Here is a 24076-nt window from a genome sequence, read left to right as displayed (position 1 = left end):
CTTTGAGACCTGGATGTTGTTGAGAAAAGATTAGGAAAAAAGAATGAACTTTTTGCCTTCGCAGACTCTTTTCACCGGTGTTTGGCAAGTGGATGACATTAAATTTATGATAGCAAAGGCTATTTTAAATCACCCAGTATACTGAGTATGATACTGCGATATGTAGGAAGGAAAGGACAAACCTCAATAAACTGATAAGACTGAGCACCCTTTGTCATCAACATCATCATCACCAATAAACAATATGTCAGTCACTACCTGAATCCTGTGTCTCATTCTAGTGCAGCCAGGCTGTAACTGTGATATGGGGATGCTTGGTTTCTAGCGACAAGGGACATGGACAGAATATTTTCTTTTTAACTCACGTAATACAGGTTTTCTGACTGCATTATTTTGTGTTATTTTGTGTTCATTTTCAAATGCCCTTCCAATGATTTATGACTAGTCTGGTCTAAAAAGTGTTTACATTTTCAACTGACTTATTTGGAAAAGTAGAACTTTGTTATTATTTCATGATACATGCATACACACATTATATATGGCTGTGATAAATACTGTCAACATGAAATTCCTTTTCATCAATCTGACCTTATTATTTCATTCTTTTAATTAAATGCATTTCATTGATTGAGTGAAGTCTGTTAATGAACTTGTAATTCAGAAAACATATTTTATGTGTTGGAATCACGAACAAATGTATTTTTGGGGCTACTAAAATGTTCACTTGAATATTTCAGCTCTGTCACTAATGTAACAGTTGTTTTTCTCGAGCATTTGGCAGGTGGTGTAATACTTTCTTGCTAGCATGTTGTGTGTTTAATGCGTTTTCCTGTCATATGTTTGAATAACGATACATATTTGGCAACAAAATATGTAAATAGATGCTTCTTTTTCTAAGATGATACAATTATTGATACATTTAAAACCAATATTTATGTATTGTTTACATGTTGCAATTGGATCAAATTTTCCTTATGTTATGAGAGTTATAAATGATTATTTTTCATTCATAAAGATGGGAAGTTAGAACTTGTTACGAGGGTTGGCTGAAAAGTTCTAAGCCTCACTGTGAAAAAAAGTTACAAAGTCCACGTTTGTAATTTATTTTTCTACATAGTCCCCTTCCAAGTTCACACACTTTTGCCAGCGATGCTGCAAAGCCCGAAGAAATCTTCTTCAGCTACCCTAAAAAAATCAGTCACAGCGGAAATGACGTCCTCATTACTTGCAAAATGGCGACCGGCGAGTTCCTTTTTCATTTTGGGGAACAGGTGGAAGTCAGAAGGAGCCAAATCAGGTGAATAAGGAGGATGGTCAATGAGTTCAAAGCCACAATCGCGGATTGTTGACATGGCCACCACTGATTTGTGAACAGGCGCATTGTCTTGGTGGAAGAGGACACCTTTAGCGATCATCCCTCGTCGTTTGGCTTTGATTGCTTCTCGCAACTGGTTCAGTAGATCAGCATAGTATCTGCCGTTGATAGTTTGACCTTTTTCAAGATAATCAATGAGCAGAATACCCCCGGAATCCCAAAAGACTGATGCCATCACCTTTCCAGCTGAAGGAACAGACTTGGCTTTCTTCGGAGCTGGTGAATCAAAATGCTTCCACTGTTTTGACTGTAGTTTTGTTTCTGGTTGAAAGTGATGTATCCAGGTCTCATCCATGGTTACAAATCGTGCCACAAAATCATCGGGATCTGCTTCAAAACGACGCAAATTGTCAAGGGACGTCTGGAACCTGACACGTTTCTGTTCTGCTGTCAAGAGCTTTGGCACCCATCTTGCAGAAACTTTAGTCATTCCTAATTTGTTGGTGATAATATGCTCAACCCTCTCATGAGAGATGCCCACTACACTAGCAATATGTCGAGTAGTCAATCGTCGATCATCCATCAACATATCGGGCACTCGCGTGATGTTTTCTGGAGTGGTTGCTGTTGAAGGCCTTCCTGAGCGTGGGTCATCATCAAGGCTTTGTCTGCCACGCTTAAATTCTGCAGCCCACTTCTTTACTGTGGAAAATGAAGGAGCATCATCCCCTAGAGTGGAGACTATGTCAGCATGTATCTGTGTTGGGGACATCCCTTTCTTTTGCAAGTACTTGATGACTGCCCTGTATTCAGTTTTGTCCATTTCTGATGATTTCAGAGGGTAGGTTTACCAAAAGAGCTGTAGTTGAGATAAAACTATTAGTACGTTTGTAGTTCTTGTGTCTATGATTCACTAAATGATTGTCCTCATTGGTGGCAAACACCTGTCTCTACCTGGTGGGGAAAAACCACTCAGACTAAGAACTTTTCAGCCAACCCTCGTAATCTCTGAGATAAAAAATGTTGATATTTTCATGGACAATTGTAAAATATGAACTGCTGATGTCCAAAGTGGAACTTTATTTACATAATAATGCCACAAAATAGGAATCGTGACATGGATATTGTGATATGTATCAATTCATGAAACTTATTCATCATGACATACCTGAAGGTATGCTTTTAACTGCACTGTGATATCACATTACCCTAAATGTGCTCCCCATTCAGGCATGGTATCATATGGTTGAGCTTATACTAGGAGTGTTCTGATTGGAAAGTATTACGAGCCAATCACGGATAGCCTTACTTTCGTAAGAAGTAGCATCTGCCCGGTGGCCTGCTGCTTGCTAATTCCATAGTGGGCATACAACTTTATTTTATAGCAAGTCCTGTGGGCCAATGCATTTTCCAAGGGTATACATTAGACTGTGTCACTGACTACTGGAAATATTTTGAAAATAATTTACAATTGTTGCAGCTAGATGATGTCTGCATAGTTCATGATCAATCAAACCATAACTTCCACAGATCAGCCTTCCCATTTATCTAAACCAAATGTGATTGGTCTAGGGAATGCCTTCAGCCAATGAACAGAGATGGTCCTTTCTGATAAGTTTGTCACAATCATACATCAGTTCATAAATTACATTTTTGTAACATCTTATATCAGTTTCCTATTTTTCATACAGGGCTGGTTACATGTTATCAGGGCCAGCAACATTTTTGGTTATCTGTGCTTTATAGGAGTTTCATACTCTAGGCAAGATCTATGTGACTCTTCAAAATATTTTTGTGTGTGAACAACTACAGTGCAAGATACCAAGAGAGTTTGAGAGTAATGTTTTAGATGACATTTTGCTTCATCTTACTCTATGACTTTCACATTCATGTTTTTTACGTTTGTTTTGATCGTAAGCGGCAGGGGATTATGTCACCTTAGTGACAGTGCTTGTTCAAGAACGTTTAGATTGACATATGCATTTTGCATTATTTGTAGATTGGAAGTTAGAACAGCCATCTGTTGAATGTTGGTTTTAGATAAGCACCATATTTTTCGGGTACTCGGTCCAAGTTGGGGCTGACCTGTCGGGTCTGACCTGTCGCGTACCAGAGTCCCAAATTTTGGACTTGTGAGAGCCCTAGTGTCTGGGGGCTGTTTAGAAGCAAAGGCTGGCCCAATTATTGTCTTTAGACATAATTTACTAGGGCTGTGTATTGCCCTGAACTTCATATTGCATAACATCTTGTATAACATTACCATACATTGTTAAAGAACAGCTATGGAGTAGTATAGGTAATGGAGGTTCTGGACCGGAGAGCAGAATCACCTGCTAATTTGCAGGGAAATCCGAAAGTACACCCACATCTAGTACTAACATACAGCCACTTTTTGATCTACGAAAACCATCCACATATAAATTTGACAGAGGTGAGTAACTCTATCAAATTTGGAGGGGCTACCACAATAAAGGCACTTTAATCTTCAATTGGATGTTTTATAACCTTTCAAACACTCCAAAGTGACCCACTCACACTGTTTTATGTGGGGTGTCTCCCCAACAACAGGTGAATGGGTTAATAACTTCAGGAAGTTAGAACACACCCAGATACTATTGACCGGGTATTAGAAAAAATTTGAGATCATTACACTAATTAATGGAGCCTTAAAATCTGTAGGGTACTATGACTTTCGGCAACCCCAATGCTATGGAAATAAGAGCTCAACGTTTCAAGATTTTTCAATTAGATATTTGGTACCCAAGTAAGTATTTAGCAACCTATCTACATTTCCACAAATATGGCAACCGAAGCAACTTTCGAAAATATGGGCTTGCGAGTTGAAAAAGGTGTGGCATACCACCTCCTACTGGAAAATACTTCGCCGGTTTCCAAAGGAAAGTTAACACAGATAATTGTATGATTTCTCATTTCAAATATATAACAATTCCAATGGAAACTAGTTTACAACATATCTTCCATCAACCCACCCATACTATATGCATACTGTTACTTCTTTACACAGTTAAGGATATTGAAATTTAAATAGTCTGAGCTACGGTGCACATTGTATTACATTACCTATGTCTTTCGATAAAAGAAGTATTAACATGACCCGATTTCAATGAATGATGTTTGGTGCTCTTTCTCATAAAGAAATGATTCAACAAAACACTCAATATTAGCAAAAGTCACTGTGAATTAGGTAAAGTGCACTTTCTTTAGACTGAAAAGAAAAATGAAAAAACATTGAAATATTAGAAACGTAGCCTTATGACAAGATAGAAGCCTATGTTTATCAAGGAAAATATCAGCTCATGAAAACTGTTGATTTTATTCATTAGCTTATTATTGTTTTACAGATTGAGATAGAAATGCAGCAGAGAGGGTTTGGGTGATCCCGGCACAGTCAGGCTGGTAAAGCTCATCGTCAGCTCAGGGCCCTTGTCCCCTCTACACTCAGCCCAGACAGCGAATGGGACTTCTCCCAGGAAACACTACCTGGTCGAACCCACCAAGAACTTTGCGGAGAATATGGAGGCTCCCCAACACTGCAGCCTTCTGCATTACCCAGATTGTCAGAAGGGCTGTGCTCCAGGTGAAGAACCCGGGCACTCTCCTGATCTGCCCCAAGAGATCAGGAGGTACCAAACCAAGGGCACCGAGAACAATGGGGAGCCTGACGAAAGGGACAGAAAATTCAATGATATAAATAATTTCATTGGTTTTATCAAAAAGGACAAGATGAGGTTTGTTGGCTGGAATTCGTCTCAGGCTGTATATTGGCCTATTCCAGAGAAGTTTAAAAGCATCATTTTCCAGGACGCCCTGGACATGTCCTCCCCCTTGTAACTTGCCCGATCCATCATGAGTTACCTTGCCACGTTTCAAATGAAGAGTATTACATTTGTCGAGCCCAAAACTCATGCCAATATCATTAGAGAAGGACTCGACAAGGAGAACCTGTTCTTTCAAACTGGTGTCTCCTTTGGCAAGGAGCTCGATGTCATCCATGTAGAGGAGATGAGTAAGAGGTGTTGGCGATCTGTGCTGAGGAGGCCCGGGATGGTAGCCTTCCTCCCTATTGAGCAGAAAGGATTTAGAGACAGACAAAAAAGCAAAGGACTGAAGGAGTCCCCCTGAAAAATTCCCATTCTGATTGGAATAGATTCCGAAGTCTGCACCTCCTTGCGATTACATCTCAAGTTGAGTCGACCAGCCACTCATTAAAGACTTGAGTAAATCAAGTAGTCGCTCAGGGAGGTCAATACACTGAAGAGACTTCAGAATCCATTCGTGTGGGACAGAGTCATATGCCTTTTTGTAGTCCATCCAGCACATGGAGAGGTTGCGATGGTATGTCTTAGCCTCTTCCAAAATCATTTTCTGTACAAAAAGTTGATCCTTGCAACCCCAACATCCCTTTCTCGCCCCCTTCTGCTCTCTGTAAATTATCTCATTGGACGAGCAGTAAGATGACACGAGGTTTGTCAAACACCCTGTGAATAATTTATATTGAGTATTCAAACACGTGATAGGGCGGAGGTTTTTGGGATCAGTCAAGTCTCCCTTTTTGGGGAGAAGTATTGTGCGACCTTTGCAGAACCATGGAGGAACATCCCCTTTGTCCACAAGAGACTTGAAACAGTGAAGTAATGGTGCTTGGACACACGGAAACAGTGTCCAATACCGGTTTCGAATGCCATCAGGCCCTGGAGCTGTATTAGATTTGGACTTTTTAATGACACTTTTCAGGCAATCTGGTGATATGTAACAGACAAGCGACCTAGTTACTTTCTCATGCATTGCGTCAGTATACCGCTACATTCTAAACATGTTGCGATATGTAATTGTTACAGTTTCACATTGTGGTATACCGGCATACCGGTAATACCATGCAGTACCTTGCAAATCATGGCAAAGCGAGGTGTACCTACTGCTCAGTTGCATCCCTTTGTGCATGCGAAGGTTGTGCCCAACACATCGCCCAGGAGTGCCCTTGTCCCTTAAAGTCATTGTGCTATAGCAAGTCAAGGTGTTCTGGAGAACCCATAGATCACAAGCATAAGGGAGTCGCCTGCAAGTGTAACAGGTTGTCTTCAGTATTACTGTTTGCACTATCTGACACAGTGTAACCAGCAGCTCGCAGTCCAACATTGGATAAGAGGAAGTCATGAGATAATTTGAAATTTTAATTATTTTTAACTTACCTTACCATAGGTCTTTTGCATATTACCTCAAGTTTCACTAGAAGAGATCAGACAGTTGTTGATTCGCCATTCCCTAGATGGCTACCTCATGTAATCTACGAATGTAGTCACGGAAGTGACGTGATCTCCCCACTCGCACGAGAGCGCAGAATCCAAAATTTACTTTTACTTCTAGCGTTCGTCTGTTCGGACGTGTTTGGTTCGCTTAGTTTACCTACTTTGTGGTTCAATAAAGTTGTTTCCTCATGGGTAGGTATGGTTTGTATCCCTTAGGTGTGCATCTTAAGGTAAGTAATTATTTAACTGCACTTACTTTGCTACCTCGTGTTGTTTTTTTCTCTCACTTCGGGGTGGGTTCGCCCGCGTCGTGTGTGAGTGCGGCATGGCGTCCGTGGGGGTATGATATCTTGCTGGTTTTTCTTCCTCCTTGTGGTTTTCCATGTCGATTAGTATTTTTGCCCATGTTTCACTGCATTTATATGTTTTTTCGTGCCACGTTGCGATGTACGTAGGCAGCCTTTTTGGTTGTTTGGCCTTCGCTGTCACGAATTTACGGGCGTGCCTACTTTACAGTGGGGGTGCGTTGGTGCTGCATTTCTGGTATAGGGGTGTTTTTTCTACCTCCTAGCGTTGGTTTCAATGCATTGTTATGTTTGTTTGTTGCACTTAACTGTGTATGTCTCCCCAGTTTTGCACTATCTGCTAGGGGCAGGAATCAGCGAATATCCCCACCCTTGGTGCCCAGATTGTGCATCTCTAGCCTGCACTTTTGACGGACGCTGCCAGTACTGCGAGGCGTTATTGGTGGCGGATTTCAAGACTTTTATTGCAGCTAAGAGGAAGCATTTTTCACAGCGGAAGAGAAGGTTGTCGTCTCCAGCGTCGTCGTTGGGATCTCTGCCGGATGACCCTGACTTACAACCGCCTTGTGCCGACGCCTGGGATGGGGCGTTCGTCTGTGACGCCTGTACGTTTGTCCCCGGAACCACCTCGCTCGGATTCCATCGTGGATCTGTTTTCATCCAGATGCCTTGTCTCATCTGGAAGTCCAGAGGTTCCTGCGCTCTCTCCTGACGCCCGGTGCTGCTGCGATGCCAGCGTCTCAACATCTCGACACCAGCGCCTATGCTGACACCAGCGCCTTTGCTTACGCCAGCGCCTATGCCTACGCCAGCGCCTGTGCTTGCACCAGTGCCTCTGCCTATGCCTATGCCTATGCCTACGCCAGCGCCTATGTCTACGTCAGCGCCTATCCCGTTGCCGGACCCTATGCCAGCGCCAGCGCCTTACCGTATACCCAGGGTGTTGCATACGTTGTCCAGGGAAGAGGTTTTACGACAGTTGGATGAAGGGCGCGCTCGGCGCTTGGAGGGAGAGCGCTCTTGGCGCAGATCTCGCTCCAGGTTCCCTGGGAGTCGGCGATCCTGTACCCTCCACAGAAGTCTTTGTCAGTGCTCTCAGTCCCCACGACGCCCTTTGAATGAGGACTCTCGCTTTACTACCAGGTGAAGACGTTGCTTGCACTCCCAGTCCATATCACCTCGACGCTTCTCTAGAACTCGGCGTTTGCGGTCGCCTAAACCACCTTGGATCCCGTCCAAGGAATCTGCTGCTCATGCATCGACTTCGTCTCCTACACTGCGGCGTGATTCGAATTCCGTTTCCTGGGAGGACCTGGAAGAACAGGTTTTTGGCCCGGACTTCGACGAGGAGGCAGGAGGCGACGGCGATGGTGATGGCACTTCACTACCCTTATCAGTCGTCTTTGAGTGGACTGCTGACAGGTTACCGTACTGCCCTTCGCCTTCGGCTGATTCCAGCAACCCTGCTGCAATTCATTTATCGCCGGAGCTACTCATCCCGCCTGATCCTATGGTGGCAGACGCCATGGCTGTATTAGATGCGGTCTTTGCAAAATTGTCATCTAATCTGAATTTCAAAGCGTGTAAATCCAGGAAGTCAGATTACAAGATACACAGCCTGGTTTTCGCGGACAGCGTGGCTGTCTTGGTTAAATCTCAGTAGCGGTTATTGGGCTCCTCGAAGCTCTCTTACAGAGTGCAGGATTCTAAGCGGGTGACCATTGAGACTGAACTCGAGCGGATGCTTGAGCCGTTGTCTGCGCTGGTGTCAGCTACCTCGGCGGCGGCGATGGACTTGTCTGAAGACAACGCCTCGAGGATCGATCACCGTACCAGATATTCCTATGCTGGTAGGCGGGAGACTGGGTGTCCTTTGGAGGGACTGGTTGCATCCTTGAAGATCCTTACATTACAATTTGTCTACATATACTTCAAGCGGAGAAAGTTTTCTTTCACGTGCTTTACGCATTTTGTCACGAAGATTTTTCAAGACAACTACTAAGTGCCACGCCTAACTACACCTCTTATTACAAGAGAGGGCAGCATTTATCTTCGGGGAAAATTCCAACACATCTACCTGGAAAGCAATTTGTCTAGGTCAGTTTCAAGTGGTGGAAGGGTTTTCGCGCGCTTTATTCATTTAGACACGTGCTCGCCAAACAGCATGGTTACTGTCAAGCCTACAGGCTAGCAGGGTATCACAAGATTTCATGGTGATCAGTTACCTGCTACATCGGTGACGTCACGTCTACATTTTGATTGGTCCCCGAGAGACAACGCGCTGCAAAGGATCCCAGGGACGTTACATCTACAATCTGATTGGTCATCGAGGGACAACGCCCCGCGCAGAATGTGTTGTTATTATTCTAGTGTAAGGAAGTTGTCTGCAGATGTCGTTTACACTCTAGACTAGCAGTCTACAGCGGCATTGGATTTCTCTAGTTGGCATAGAGATCCTCTAACAGTAGTCTCAACGCTGCTTATCAGTAGGCGTGCAGCGATGTATGGCAGTTTCTGATCGGACAGACAGCCAGCTATAAATAGACTTACTTGAAATGTCAACACATTCATAATGAACAGCGTGGTTATTCTGAAGTCGAAGAATGACTTCATTATAAGTCAGCTTGGATGACTAACTAACTCCGCGGGATTTGATTCATCACATCGCCGTCCCAGGTTTGGGGGTCAAAGCTCAAGGCGATGTTAAAAGCAAGCTCTACTCTGTCCGTTATCACTATGTCAGTGATAATGTCTACTCGATTTGCTCACGTCACCTTAGGATATGATCAGACGTAGACGTCTACTATTACGTCTATGACAGCATTTTCTTGATCATGATTTCAAGACAGGTTTATGACATTGGACGTCTTGACACCACACCTGTGGTAGACTCGCTGGTCAATGTTTGCGTAGGAACTTACATATTAGAGCCGTCATTCAACAACCATCTTTAGGTAGACACGTCTCTCCAAGGATTGAGTGCCTATCTAGTCAAGGAGGTTGCAGCAGGATTCTGGAAGAGTGGAGCTCTATCTCTTCACATCACCCAGCGGTGATGCATGTCTATCATTGGTTGACAGCACCGAGAGACAAGCTACTGATGATCCATACGGTCAACTCAATAGTAGCTTTCTAGGTAAACAAGGGTCAAGGAGCCCTCGACCTCTACTACACTTGTCGTTTCTACCCTTCGACGTGGTCGAGTCTGATCCTCCAAAATAAAGTATCTCACATACCAGGAGCCTGCATCTTCATGGCAGATGCCTTATCTCGCCCCCTACGTCTATCACCAACGGAGAATATGTTGTGTCGAAATAATCGGCTTCCAGAGTGGGACCAATTGTTGTACCATCCTCACAATCGGACACTGCACCAGGTTCTGTCGCTGTTTCATCTTTGTGCCTGGACCATCTGTGAAAGTCTTGAGGGCCAAGGGGTACTCATCTCAAGTGGCGAAGTTAAGCACAGGGTTTCCACTCAGTCACTTTATGGACCTGGAGGTGTGAGCGATCAACTGTCGTGGGAAGGTCTGGACGCTTACAGGTTTCCACCACCAGCCCTTCTCTCAGAAGTGGTCGCTAAGGTCAAGCAGACTGAGAACCTGCGACTGCTTTTGGTCGCACCTTCGTGGCCAGCCAGGCCATGGTTCCCCGACCTTCGACGGTTCGCAAGCGGAGAACCATACAAACTTCCAGAGTGGTTGCATCTACTTCGGCATCCACACAGTCGACAACTGCATCCGGATCCACTGCGATTCCATCTTCACGCATGGGTCATTTGCAGAGGGCGTTAAAGGCTAAGGGCTACTCCACGCGCGTGGCGAGCGTTATAGCTCGCGCGCATAGAGTTTCTACCCGATCCCTATATGACGACAAATGGCGCTCAAAGATCCCAAGATCCTATGGCAGCATCCCCTCAGTTTGTGTCAAAGTTCCTTCTCTTTCTACGGAACTTTAGACATCTCAAAGGCAGTACCTTAGGCACCTATCTGTCAGCATTGAATTCTGTCCTTGCGATCAAGTCAGATAAACAGATCTCAAAGCGTTCAAGCTGGAAGACCAGAAGGCCAAGTTTCGTCCTCCAGCTTGGGATCTTAATGTCGTTCTACAACATCTTAGAGGACCGCCGTATGAGCCGTTAGAGGAAGTCTCTTTTGAACACCTATCCAAGAAGACGGCTTTCCTACTAGCATTGGCGACAGCGGCCACAGTCAGTGAGATCCATGCTCTTGACGTCACACAGATCCGCTTTGAACAGTCAAGGCACGGACGAGTCCATTTGGGTCTGCTATGGAACTTTGTGGCTAAGAACCCGCTTCCCGGGCAGCCCAATAGGTTATTTTCCATCCCTCCTTTGTCTACGATCCTGGGTCATCATGACTTGGAGGAGGAACTGCTATGTCCGGTCAGAGCTCTGAGATGTTACATTAAAAGGCCAGCCTCTAGGAGACGGTCCTGCAAAAGACTATTCATCCCATTTGCGTCGTCCTGCAAAGGAGAGGTAAACAGGAACACGATTGCCCTTTGGCTCAGATCGACAATCCTGGCTGCCAACGACGACAAGCTCCTGCCTCATCCGGTAGCAAATAACCCGCACGAGATCAGGGCTTTGGCGTCTACAATGGCCCTCCATCGGAATTGCACGGTACCGCAGATCATGGAGGGCTGTTTCTGGAAATCATCAACTGTCTTCACTTCTCACTACTTGAGGGACCTGGCAGTTGAAGATGTGGAGGGGTTACAGTCATTTGGTCCACTGGTAGTTGCTCAGCAACTTACCCGACCGTCCGCCCATTAGGTAATAACGCTGTTACTTACCGTTGGTCTTAAGATTAACCTCACCCCCAGGGTGCGTCGGTTTTTCTTTGGAGTTCTATTGGGTTACTCTTTGTCCTGTTCCAGGTGTTGTCCTGAGACCATTGGCATTGGTTTCCCAAGTTTTCCTGATGCATGTGCACTGTTTGCTGAGGGATGGTTCTCCGGAGTCCATATGCATAAGACCTGTGGTAAGGTAAGTTAAAAATTTATTAAAATCTAAATATTTTAGATATTTAAATACTTACCTTACCATAGGGCAGTGACTCCCTCCCAACGCTGGATGCTCCTGCCCACTTTGGACTCTTCGGACCCTCCGGTTGGCGGTAAAAGTAAATTTTGGATTCTGCACTCTCGCGCGAGTGGGGAGATCATGTCACTTCCGTGACTACATTCGTAGATTACATGAGGTAGCCATCTAGGGAATGGCGAATCAACGACTGTCTGATCTCTTCTAGCGGAGCTTGAGGTAATATGCATAAGACCTATGGTAAGGTAAGTATTTAAATATCTAAAATATTTAGATTTTAATAAGAATTTGTATATTGATATACTTACCCTGTCTCAGGCAGTGGATTCCAACCTGGGCCCTGTTCCACAAAGCTCTCATAAGGCTGAGATCTTGTAACTTTCCTATACTGTAACATAGGAGGTAGGAATGCTAGAGGATAGGAAATTTGATATTCAACATATCTGTGTGATTTTATAGTCATAGATGGGTCCAATGCCATGCTGATGCAATTCTTACACAGTGTTCACTTTGCAGACATTATGAAAATGTGCATCAAGAAATAAGTTTGGCATCCCAGGGTCAAATTCTGTCAAATTCATCTTTTTAAGAGAAGCTGTCAGGCGACTAGTTTACTTCCTCATGTATATACATCCAATTTGATGAGATTAAACTTTGTTCAGATCATTACGTTATATTTGGTTTGGTTTGTCAACAGTATTTTTATAAGAAATATAATAACCATGCTGACTGTTAGTTTTTGCAATACATGCCTGGGGGATGTAGTCGATGCCTCGTCTGTCCGTCCGTCCGTATTCATTTTGTTTCTGGAGCGTAACTCAGAAACCTTTCATTATCTTTAGACCAAACTTGATAGATGTAGTAATCTTAGCCTATGGTTGTGCCTTTTGCTATTTACAGATTTTGGGCATTTTTATTTTTTTAGTTTTTCCATGGAACATATTGGTGTTAGTCTTATGGTGAGGTGGGCTTCGTTTCTGGAGCAGAACACAAAAGCCATTCAATATTTTTCTGCAAAACTTGGTAGATATATCAATCAGAACCTAAAGTGGTGCCTTTTACTATGTACAGGTTTTTGTGATTTATTATTTTCTAGTTTTCCATGGAAATGTTTTAGACCTAGTCTGAAACGTGAGAGGTGTGTTTCATTTCCAGAGCAGAACTCAAAAACTTCTTAATATCTGTTTGTAAAACTTAGCAGATGTGTGGCAGACCCCAAAGTGGTGCCTTTTGCTATTTCCTTTTTTTTATGTATTATTTTCTCGGGTCCATGAACATGTTGCTGACTTCGTTTCCTCGACAACCATTACATATCTTTCAAAAGATCTTGGCAGATATACGAGACAGATCTTGAAATGGTGACTTTTTCTGATTACAGATATATGGCATTTATTCTTTTGATGAATTCCATGGAAACAATTCAGACTTGGTCTAAAAAAACGATAAGTATCTGTCGGATGATTTGTCCTTTCAAATATGTGTTGGGGCCGGGGGGATATGTCATCTTCTGATGACTCTTGTTTTCATGTGATGTGTTTTTTTATAACTGATGGTCTGCATATCCATGTTAGCAGTTTGAGACCTTTGATTTCATGACTAGTGTTTATTTTGTCCTTATGGGTTACTGTGAGAGTGATTAAGAGCTTGATAAAGATCAATTTGTGTGTTTCTTTGTACCAGCTCCTGGATGAACTTGGAAAAGAACTGGAGGACTTACGCAGGTACAAGATAGAGCAGGAAACATTTCAAGGGCGGAAAGGAAGTGTGGGGGATCTACCAGCCCGCTATCAAGATCTGCAAGCTGAATTACAGAAACTGAAAGAGGTATAGAAAATGTTTTCTGAGCAAGTGAACACAATGATGTCCATATATTTGGACACACATACACAGTCATACCTCACCATAATGCATGTCAAGGGATATTTTATATTTTTTTTTATAGAATATTTATATAGCGCACATATCCAGGCAACTATTGCTTGCTCAAGGCGCTGGTATTTGTTTCCTTCGATCATTGGATGTCCGTCTCAGTGTCACAATCTCTATTTTTATCAATCTCATCTCCCTGGGGAGTATACAACTCTTGCAGCCACTAGGCGCACCAAGTTCATTGTGGCTCTCTCATCATAATGATTTACCCAATTCACAGCTGGGTGGACTGGGACACATAGTCACAGTACTTTGTCCCAGTTTACTGCATGTTGCTGTACCAGCAACTAGGTGTAAGCACATATTCATGTAGCCACCATCTGGTCATATACCAACGGAATCATGGGTTTTTGTAAGTGCACTGGGTTGTACATGTATACTGTACACCAGGGGTTGTGACAACACGGAAAGAGTCTGCACACAAAGTTGACTCCAAGGTTTTTACACCCGGTCACAAGTGGGTTCGATACTGACACCTCAACCTCACTGGATCCCTGGCCTGGTGCTTTAGCCAGCCCGCTCACCACACCTCCAAGGGGTGAATGGCATAAATGCTGAGTAAACCTGTCTTTTCCATCAGCATAACATGTCAGATATACTCTGAAAACCATGTTGTATCATTGGGGATGAGTGAGTATTTTTATGCCACTTTTACAGACATGAGAAATTTCTGTGAATCAGCAGATTTCCATGTATTTGGTTTCATTTTCACCATTACTGAGATCGATGTAAATTTGCTATAAAAATTTGAGGGTGAGGGTGTGTAATATCGAAAGGGAAGCGCCGTTTGTGGAACACGGAAGTGTTTTCTAACAGTGTGCAGAGTTTATATTGCTAACGTGGAGAGCGAACTAGCGAAACCTACATGATGTGTTGAGTTTCTGAACCCCAGCTCTTAGTATACAGCACAATCAATAACCTGTTCTAGTGGTAATGTATAACAAGTGAATTACTGTACCTTTCCGTCCGTGGTACAGCATTTCGCGGGAAGATGGCCACCATTATCAAGCGATGTGAAAATGACGATTGTCTAAAAGACATTGACTCGTTTGAAAAGAACAAATTTTGTTGGAAATGGCTGGAAAGCAGCCCCCTTGACCCCCGGCTTAATTTTTCAGTGTTTGTATCACCCCTGATTTAATGCGGGGGGAATACAACGCCTCGTCTGTCCATCCGTTATCATTTTTTAGACCAAAATATGATAGATGTAGTAATCTGAACCTATTTTGGGCATTTTTATTTTTTGGGTTTTTCCATGGAACATTTTGGTGTTGGTCTAATGGTGGGGTAGGCTTCGTTTCTGGAGCATAACTCAAAAACGTTCAATATTTTTCTGCAAAACTTGGTTGATATATCAGGCAGCAACTAAAATGGTGATATGCTATGCCTTTTGCTACAGGTTTTTGTGATTTGTTAGTTTCTCAGTTTTCATGGAAATGTTTCGGACTTAGTCTCAAAATGGAGGGATGGGCTTGGTTTCGGAGCAGAACTCAAAAAATGTTCAGTATTTGTAGACCAAACTTGATATATATAATTATCTCAACCTGTAGTTGTGCCTTTTGCAGTATTTTTCGCAAAACTTGTTACATACATCAGTCAGAACCTAAAGTGGTGCCTTTTGAAACTTACAGATTTTTGTAATTTATTATTTTCTTTGTTGGATGGAAATGTTTCGGACTCAGTCATAAAAGTGAGAGGTGTGTTTCGTTTCATAATATCTGTCAATAAAACTTGGTAGATATGTGTGGCAGTCCCCAAAGTGGTGCCTTTTGGTATATACAGGTTTTTGTGATTTATTGTTTTCTTGGGTTCCATGGAAACGTTTTGGACTCAGCCTCAAAATGGAGGGATGGGCAGCGTTTCCGGAGCAGAACTCAAAAACCGTTCAATATTTTTCTGCAAAATTTGCTAGATATATCAGTCAGAACTTAAAGTGGTGCCTTTTGCTATTTTACAGGTTTCCGTGATTTATTATTTTCTCCATTTCCATGGAAGTGTTTTGGACTCAGTCTCAAAAGTGAGAGGTGTGTTTCATTTCCGGAGCATAACTGAAAAACTTCTTAATATCTGTCAGTAAAACATGATACATATGTGTGGCAGACACCAGAGTGGTGGCTTTTCCTATGTACAGGCTTTTGTGATTTATCATTTTCTGGGTTGCACTGAAGCGATTTGGAGGGATGGGCTTCGTTTCCAGAGCAGAACTCAAAAACTTCTTAATGTCTGTTTGCAGAACTTGGCACATATTTGAGGCAGACCCTGAAGTCGTGCCTTTTGCTATTTGTAGATTTTTGTAATTTATTATTTTCCCATTTTCAATGCAAAGGATTCAAACCTAGTCTAAATAGGGAGGGAATGGCTTTGATTCTGAAGCACAACTCGAAAACTCAGTATGTTTAATCAAAACTTGCCAGATATGTGAGGCAGACCCTTTGCTATTTACAGATTTTTGTGATTTATCATTTTTCAGTTTCCACAGAAACGATTCTGACTCAATTTCAAAATGGTGCCTTTTGATATTTACAAAGTTTTGGCATTTCTATTTTTCCCGGTTTCCATGGAAACAATTTGGACTTAGTCTCAAAAATGGAGGGATTGGCTTCATTTCCGGATCACAACTCGAAAACCATTTGATATCTTTCATCAGATCTTGACAGATATATGAGACAGATCTTGAAGTGGTGCCTTTTACAGATATATAGCATTTATATTTTTCATGATTTCAATGGAAATGATTCAAACTTAGTCTAAAAACACATCAGGTAACCTTCAGATGATTTGTCCGTTCATATATGTTGGGACCGGGGGGATATGTCATCTTTTGATGACTCTTCTTTACGATTTGTCAATCTCATGTTTGCTTGTTGCAATATTCCAACAATATCACGGTAGGGGACACCAGAAATGGGCCTCGTACATTGTACCCATGTAGGGAATCAAACCCGGGGCTTCGACATGACAAGCGAACACTTTAACCACTGGGATGGGACTGCTCCTAGCTGGAGGTGAACAAACAAACTTTGTAAATAATAATAGGATAATAGACACTGGGGTGAGATTCTCTAAATATTACATCAGATTTAAATAGAGAATCTCACCCAGGTGTCTTATTATATCAAATATATCAACCCGAGTTGATAAAGTAACAAAATAGCTGAGGCTCAATGAGTGCTGATATAATTCATATCAGTAGACAGAAGGGTGAGATTCTGTTTGTCATCCAAAATCATTCTTCATTAGTTTTCAATGAAAAATGTACATTTCTGAACACAGTACTGCCATTAGATTTGCAGTGCAGCGATGTCATAGCAATGTTTCATCAACTTCACATCATAGCATTTTCAGGGCATTGTACAAAATCTACTGTCAAAACTAGGAGATATTCTCTGATCTCACACAAGTGATATCTCCTGTCAAACACAGTTTTGTATGATAAACAACAGAGTATATATAGTGGAAACTACCATAAATATTTAGATGAATTTTGATAATTTGCAGTTTTTTAAAGATATGATGAGAAGTATGTAGGTATAGCATGTTCCGACAAACAACAGATTAACATTAACTATTAGCAATAATATCTAATTGAATGGCATAATATCATTAGGACATTATTGAATGAGGCCAGTTGGAAACAGGAACAACAAACAACCATGAGAATACACAAATCAAGCTTTTGGGCCCTACCTGAGAAAAAACTCTTACAGATGTGCCTTTCGCTGTTTGAAGTAAATCAGAATTTAAATTTTTTGCTATTTCAAAGGAAACACAACTTAAAATTGGTTATGGTTGCCAGCGCAGAGATACCCCCAAACAATCTTTTGATGATGGCAACCACCAAACGATAATGATCACATCACACACTCAAAAATTTTATGCTTGCAAGAATTAATATCAGTTTCAGTGATCTTGTCTATTTGTATTATCAGTATTGCCTCAGCGATGCAAAATAAAACAGAAACATTTGGGTCGAGTAGTGACTAGGAAGCTAAGTGACGTTGCTCACTCATAACATTGTGCCTTGTCTTATTGCGCAGCTGTGATGAGTAAAAATGGCATTTGAATCCATTCAATCATAAAATGGTTCGATTTTATGGCGTGTAAGAAACAGATTACTGTACTCATGACCATATGATACTATTTATGTTACAAGTCATAAGCTAAATGGTATCTGACAAACACTGGTATAGTAATGGTTTAGTTTTTGATTACTGTACACATAAACAAGTATCAGTGCAAACATTGTCTCATACCTGTTCATGCAGTTATGCTCACTTGAAGAAATCAATCATAGCCATTTGCACTGGCTGTATAGAAAAGCGAGAGGACTTTCGCCGGTCAGTTTGTCACTGTCGATATTCACAAGATCATTGGCAGTAACAGTCACAGTTGCAACTTTTGTACAGGATCATAGTACATCGTGAAGTTCCAACAAGGCTGTGTCTTCTTGTGGGTCCTCATTTAATTGGATAATATCCACATGACGAAAACAGTTAGCATTTGTCTTTTCTTTTACAGCTAGAAAGGCTTGCTTGATCATCCATGTTAATTAATTGCAGTGACCCACAAATTGACACGCCTCAAAATTAACTCGGTGTCACCTTGCTACTCAGAGGTAATGAATCTTCTCACGCTTCAGAGACTGCTGACTTCTTTTTTACGGCACACAATGCCTTCGGTAATCATGTGTTTAAACATACAGGTGCTCAACCATCCGGATATACAAGACAAAAAAAACACATAATTTAGTGCTTTGTATGTGTACATGACCATACGGTTACGGAAACCTGATTTCCGGATAGGTGAGTAATTTAACAATGTTTTAAGGAATTTCCTTTCAGAAGGTTCGTATAAACGGGGCACAACTGTACATCACATGACTAGTTTTACCTGGTGCTGTGTTGTTGAAAGGAGTGTGACAACAGTTTTCAGGTCTTGTAACTTTGTTCTATTCATTACGATGGTTTAAAGACATATTTCATGTTCTTATAGCAATGTATAACCATTCATAGACATTTAATAGATCTATGATTCTAAACTTGTATTTCAAGAATATATATTGGCAAAGTGGGCTGCAGGTGGATGCATGGTCCCAGTTTCAATACCAGAGGACCGTCTCAAGGAAATGTCAGCTTCTGTACATTAAAGTAAGGACCGATGCCCTTATTTACAACACAGGAATAATTCTGGGCCTGTCATATGTGTGTTAAGGGGAAAATTGGGTCTTGTTACACTTTTAAGGACACCATGAACCTTGCAAGTGATTATGCTGATCATCATCATCCTTATCCATTGAGCTTATGGTGGTTGTGCAGCTTCACTAATAGATGGAAATATTAAGGAGTGAAATTCCACACTATTCAGGTTTCAAGTTATGGTTAGTATATCCTCCAAAAGACTGGTATCATGGCATCTTGACCAAGAGAGCAGAGTATCAGTAAACTCAAACTCATTGAAATGGATGTTGCTGCTTTGAGCACACATCTCCATGCAGGATTTAACTGGCCCCCAGGTGTTGGACATATCAGTTCATATCAACTGTAAGAGATGAAGTTACCTTGAAATTCAGCACTGGCCACTGCATCTTCAAGTAGGGCTGGATAATTCACAGATTCTCATATTGCGATATAAATTACAATAATTTTAGAGATATTGCAATACATATTGTGATATACTGACTTGAAGTTTTCTGTCCAAGTGCATACTTCATAAATTCATAATAGCTCTCACAGTGTGTGCGAGATCATTTTCTTCATTGCTGTAATGCTTTCAGTCTCCCCATCCCCATCGTTTATGGCTGTTTGCCAGTGGTTGACAGATTAAAAGAACAATGAGAAATGTTTAGTTGAAGTGTTGCAAGACAGTTTTGTGAAAAGGTAATTGTATAGCATGATTTTCATGGTCAATATTGTTTGCTTCAACAGAATGCATTTCAGTGTAGTATGTAATTATTGTTTCTGTCAGTGATTCATTCAGTTTCAACTACAATATATACATGGTTAACATGAACTATTACAAACTGAAACACAATCATGATTTAGGTGAACTATTTTAGCTTCAAATCTCACATGTTCACCAGTAGCTTCAGATCCTTCACTTGAATGTTGTCATACACTCCCCCAAATTTATAAGACTGTTATGATATAAATTATATAATGTGTCCCATTGTGATAGAAACAAAAAGAACAAAACAATGTGGATTATGAAATGGTCACTCAGAGCCAGAAGCTATACTTTTAAGTCCAAACAAAACAATGGTCTATTTGATGCCCCTTATTTCCTTCAAAATATCACATATGAAGCCATTCAAACCCACAAAACTTAAAGCATTCGGTAGAATACAATCTGACGTCCATCTGACGGTAGTAATGGACTTTTTCCGTCGCTTTTGATAGTAACAAAATGAATAAATGTGATTTGGTCTCATTAATCTGACAATATGGAGTTCCGATACATGAGGAGCAATGAGGATTATGAACACAAATTCTGCCATGTAACGAACATCATATAACTGCCATAAAACAGGAAGTCAAGTCTATATAAAACTTGCTGGGGGAGCAGTCATTTTGTCATTTTATTTTCTAGACCTATTTTTAAATGCAAGCAGTGATGTAGGTTTTGTAAATGTGAAATGAAAATAGGGATTGGTTTTGAAATGATTCAGAATATTAACATGTGACCATGAATGTGATCTGCACTCTAAATTCGATAATTTGACATCCTCGTTAGTCCGTCAATTTGTTGTTCAACGGACGATGTCGGATTAGCAAGACTTGACTGTATTTGCCACTTTTTAAGATACTTTCACTTGTAAAAGGTTACGTGAAGAAATAAACATATATTTGGCACTTTCAGCTACAGCCATATAACTGGAATATTACTGAGTGTGGCGTAAAACTAAACTCACTCACTCACTCAACAATGCCACACTTAATACAAATTGAAAGAAACCAGTCTGTCAGACGTTTGGAAGCTGGAACGTGTCTATGATGTTGCTCGTCATTTGAACGTAAACATTACCACAATATGAGAGCAGTCACCAAAGGATCACCACGCCTTGACAAGAACGGCATCTGTTCTTGTCAACCCCTTTACCATTTGAAAACTTAATGATGTCATCAGTCTTTGTTGCCAATGAAATGTCTTCAATCAGTTTTTGTCTATCTAATGTCAAAATATACATACATATATTCTCTATGCTTGACATGCATTACTTTTGCATGTGATTTTATATTTAATGATATAGAATTAAATAAGTAATGAAAAGATGACAGTAAGCATTGTGAAATTGGAAGTGCTTTAATTGTTTAATTACAATTCCTTTGTCTTTCTTGTATGTATGCATTTCCTAGCATGATGGTATTGGTTTTAGAAAACATGAATTGGAGAAAAGGTGGGGAAAACACAGCTAAAAATGTATTCATCTTTATTATAATTGATAATGGGTTACCACTAGTTTTCTGATTTCTGATCCCAAAACTATGCAATCTACTTAAGTTTCAAAGGGCCCAATATGGTAACTGACTGTTTTCGCTATGAATGACAGTGAACTGGTGCAGTCACTTCACACATGAGTAAACTGAAATTAATGTAAACAGTAATGACAGAAATAAATTTTGATTGTATTCCTTAATAACAGCTATAAGCAACATGTACACTATATCAAATGTCTTTGTCCAACTGGGTTTTATAAAAGAATGGATGAGAATCTGTTAATTACTTTATAGAATATTATGGAACAACAAAAGATAAGATAAGGTAAGATAGTGCTTTATTGTCCCAAAGGTAATTTTGTGTCCATCAGAGTTAAAACATAGGAATGCAACATAAATGAGATGAGCCAATAACAATGACATCATATGCATAGTGAAGAAAAAAACAAAAAGTATATTATTCATAAGACTAATATCTAACAATAAAAATGCTAAGAGAGTATCATTAAGATTTGCTGAAAATGGCTACGCTAACTGGAAGAGCTCGGAAGAAAGATTTAAAACACAGCACGTGTCCAGTGTGTCCAAACTATCAAAATTAAAACAAGCATTTTTTTCTGCAGCTCTAACAGTACTATTTCATTTGTTAAAATGTGACAGATGTCCATACCAGCACTACAAGTTAAAATATACTATATACATGATTTAAATAAGATAAAGACAAAAAAGTGGAATGAGTGTAGCTTTTGTACGACTGGTATATGTAATAGACGTCATTGGCATTTTGAGTGAAAGTCAGTTTGCCATCAATTATTGTCCCCAGGTACTGGTTGATCAATGATGATAAAGGGTGTAGTGGTCAATTTTTTTCCTTCAAAAGTCAATAATAAGTTTATTAATCTTCTTCAGATATTCTAAGGAAGTTATTGCTGCACCACTCTGTAAATCCTGACACTTCTGTTTGTTGTCAAAAAGCAGGCTGCCTATGGCTGTATCATCTGCTGATTTCACGCTATCATAGTTGGGTTCAGTTCACATGTTGTCCTCTATGCAGTAGAAGAGATGCTGTCCAACTTATGAGTTGTGGACATATATCCAGATCACTTAGCTTCTTGAATATGTGAGGTTGAATGGTATTGAAAGCCACATAATATACATCATCATATTTTTACACAAAATACATTGCAGCAAAGTTGATAAGACACTGTATTTGCTCTGATTAATTTTTATTTTATCAGTATGTGGAAATTGAGTAAATTATTAGTAAAAATTATGTCACATAAACCAAATATTACCTCTTTAGAATGTAAATTTCAGCATATATCATCACAGATTGATGATGTTCATTTGTAATAATCTGTTTTTCTACAAGTCATAAAACATCTGAACAGAACTTTCAAAGTATCGTTTTAGCATCGCAACACACGCAATGGTTAAATCCTCTCTTAGTTTATTTGCACACTTCTAGAATAGATACAAGTGTCATAAGCTGTGGTGCAACAAAATCTGGTCAACTAGAACTAATGATATAATCATTTGAGGTACACATTTGTAGGATGTATTTGGCAAGACACATAAATCCACAGCAAAATAAATCATGCCAAAGACTAGCAGATGTCAGACTAATAAAATTGTAATACCAAATATAGCATGTGTTACTATGAAAGTATACTTTGAAAACAAGGGTTCATTCCCATTATGACTACTCCCAGTTTGACTACCTATTCAATACCCAACCTGTTCCAGTCGGGTGGTTTTTAATTATTAGCTCTTTCCACTCAATCAGGCAGACTGTTCCACCAACACATAAACAATCATAGCTGTACCAGGTTCATACAATATCTATTGGACATCTTTGATTAAACATTATTTTTTATACTTACCTGGTTGAAACCCAACAATTGCCCTAGCACTCTCCGATGCGCTCCATGTCTCTACTTATACCACAGAGAAGAGAGACAGCCCCGTATGCAGCTGGGTCTCGACCCCCACAGGTCATGTGACCCCTTCACACGTCATTCCCTGGCGGCAACAGAGGCCACCCCCCTGAGAGGGAAGAGGGAGGGAAATAGCGACTTGTTGGCTTTCAACCAGGTAAGTATAAAAAATAATATTTAATAAAAAATGTCCAGGTTTTTACATACTTATCATAGTTGAAAGCCAACAAATGCCCAGGATCACACAGTAGGAGGAGGGCTAGAGGGGGTTAAGACCCAGATCGTCTCTCAACCTGTAGTAGTGTAAGTCGTTCTGATGAGACAGACTGATGTCCGTCACAGCAATATTGCTGTGGTATGCCAAAGTAGCAGATGCCGCCTGATTGTGTGTGGGTTGGTTTTCGCGGGTGCTGGGAGGTCAGCAGCCTTGCTGGCTTCTATCACCGCTGAGCAGAGGTAAACTCTCAGTGCCCTTTCGTCAGTTTCCCTTGTGCTCCATTGGGAATGAGAAAGAAACAACCTGCGGCGGCCCAATCTCAGGGTGCGGGTTTGGTCCTTGTATTTCTGCAGCGCCCTGACCGGACACAATGCAAGCACTCCATCCTCATTTGGGTTCACCAGTGGAGTTGAAAAGGGGATGTGGAAAGTGCGGCTGGATTCGTCCGCCTCTTGATTTTTACACACGAAAGAGGGATCGAGCCCTAGAATAGCCGATGCACCATTCTCCAGTTTGAATCTCAAGAGGTCTACATGAAGTGCGTGGATCTCGCTGATCCTAGCGGCTGAAGTCCATAGCTACCAGAAAGGTCGTCTTGACCATCAGCCT

At 41.0% G+C, this 24076-nt stretch overlaps 1 protein-coding gene across 2 annotated transcripts in view; it reads left to right on the top strand.

The window, feature by feature from the left end:
- The window catches only part of LOC137283765 (rab11 family-interacting protein 4-like), a 189211-nt gene that overhangs the window by 136102 nt on the left and 29033 nt on the right, over positions 1-24076 (top strand). For both annotated transcript variants that reach the window (XM_067815440.1, XM_067815441.1), the window contains one exon: positions 13632-13775. In XM_067815440.1, the coding sequence (XP_067671541.1) occupies positions 13632-13775 (144 nt within the window). The remainder of the gene's footprint in view (positions 1-13631; positions 13776-24076) is intronic.

Source organism: Haliotis asinina, chromosome 5, assembly GCF_037392515.1.
Source record: "Haliotis asinina isolate JCU_RB_2024 chromosome 5, JCU_Hal_asi_v2, whole genome shotgun sequence".
NCBI classification, from domain to species: domain Eukaryota; kingdom Metazoa; phylum Mollusca; class Gastropoda; order Lepetellida; family Haliotidae; genus Haliotis; species Haliotis asinina.
The sequence above is the reverse complement of the archived record's forward strand: the minus strand, read 5'-3'. Positions and strand labels throughout refer to the sequence as shown.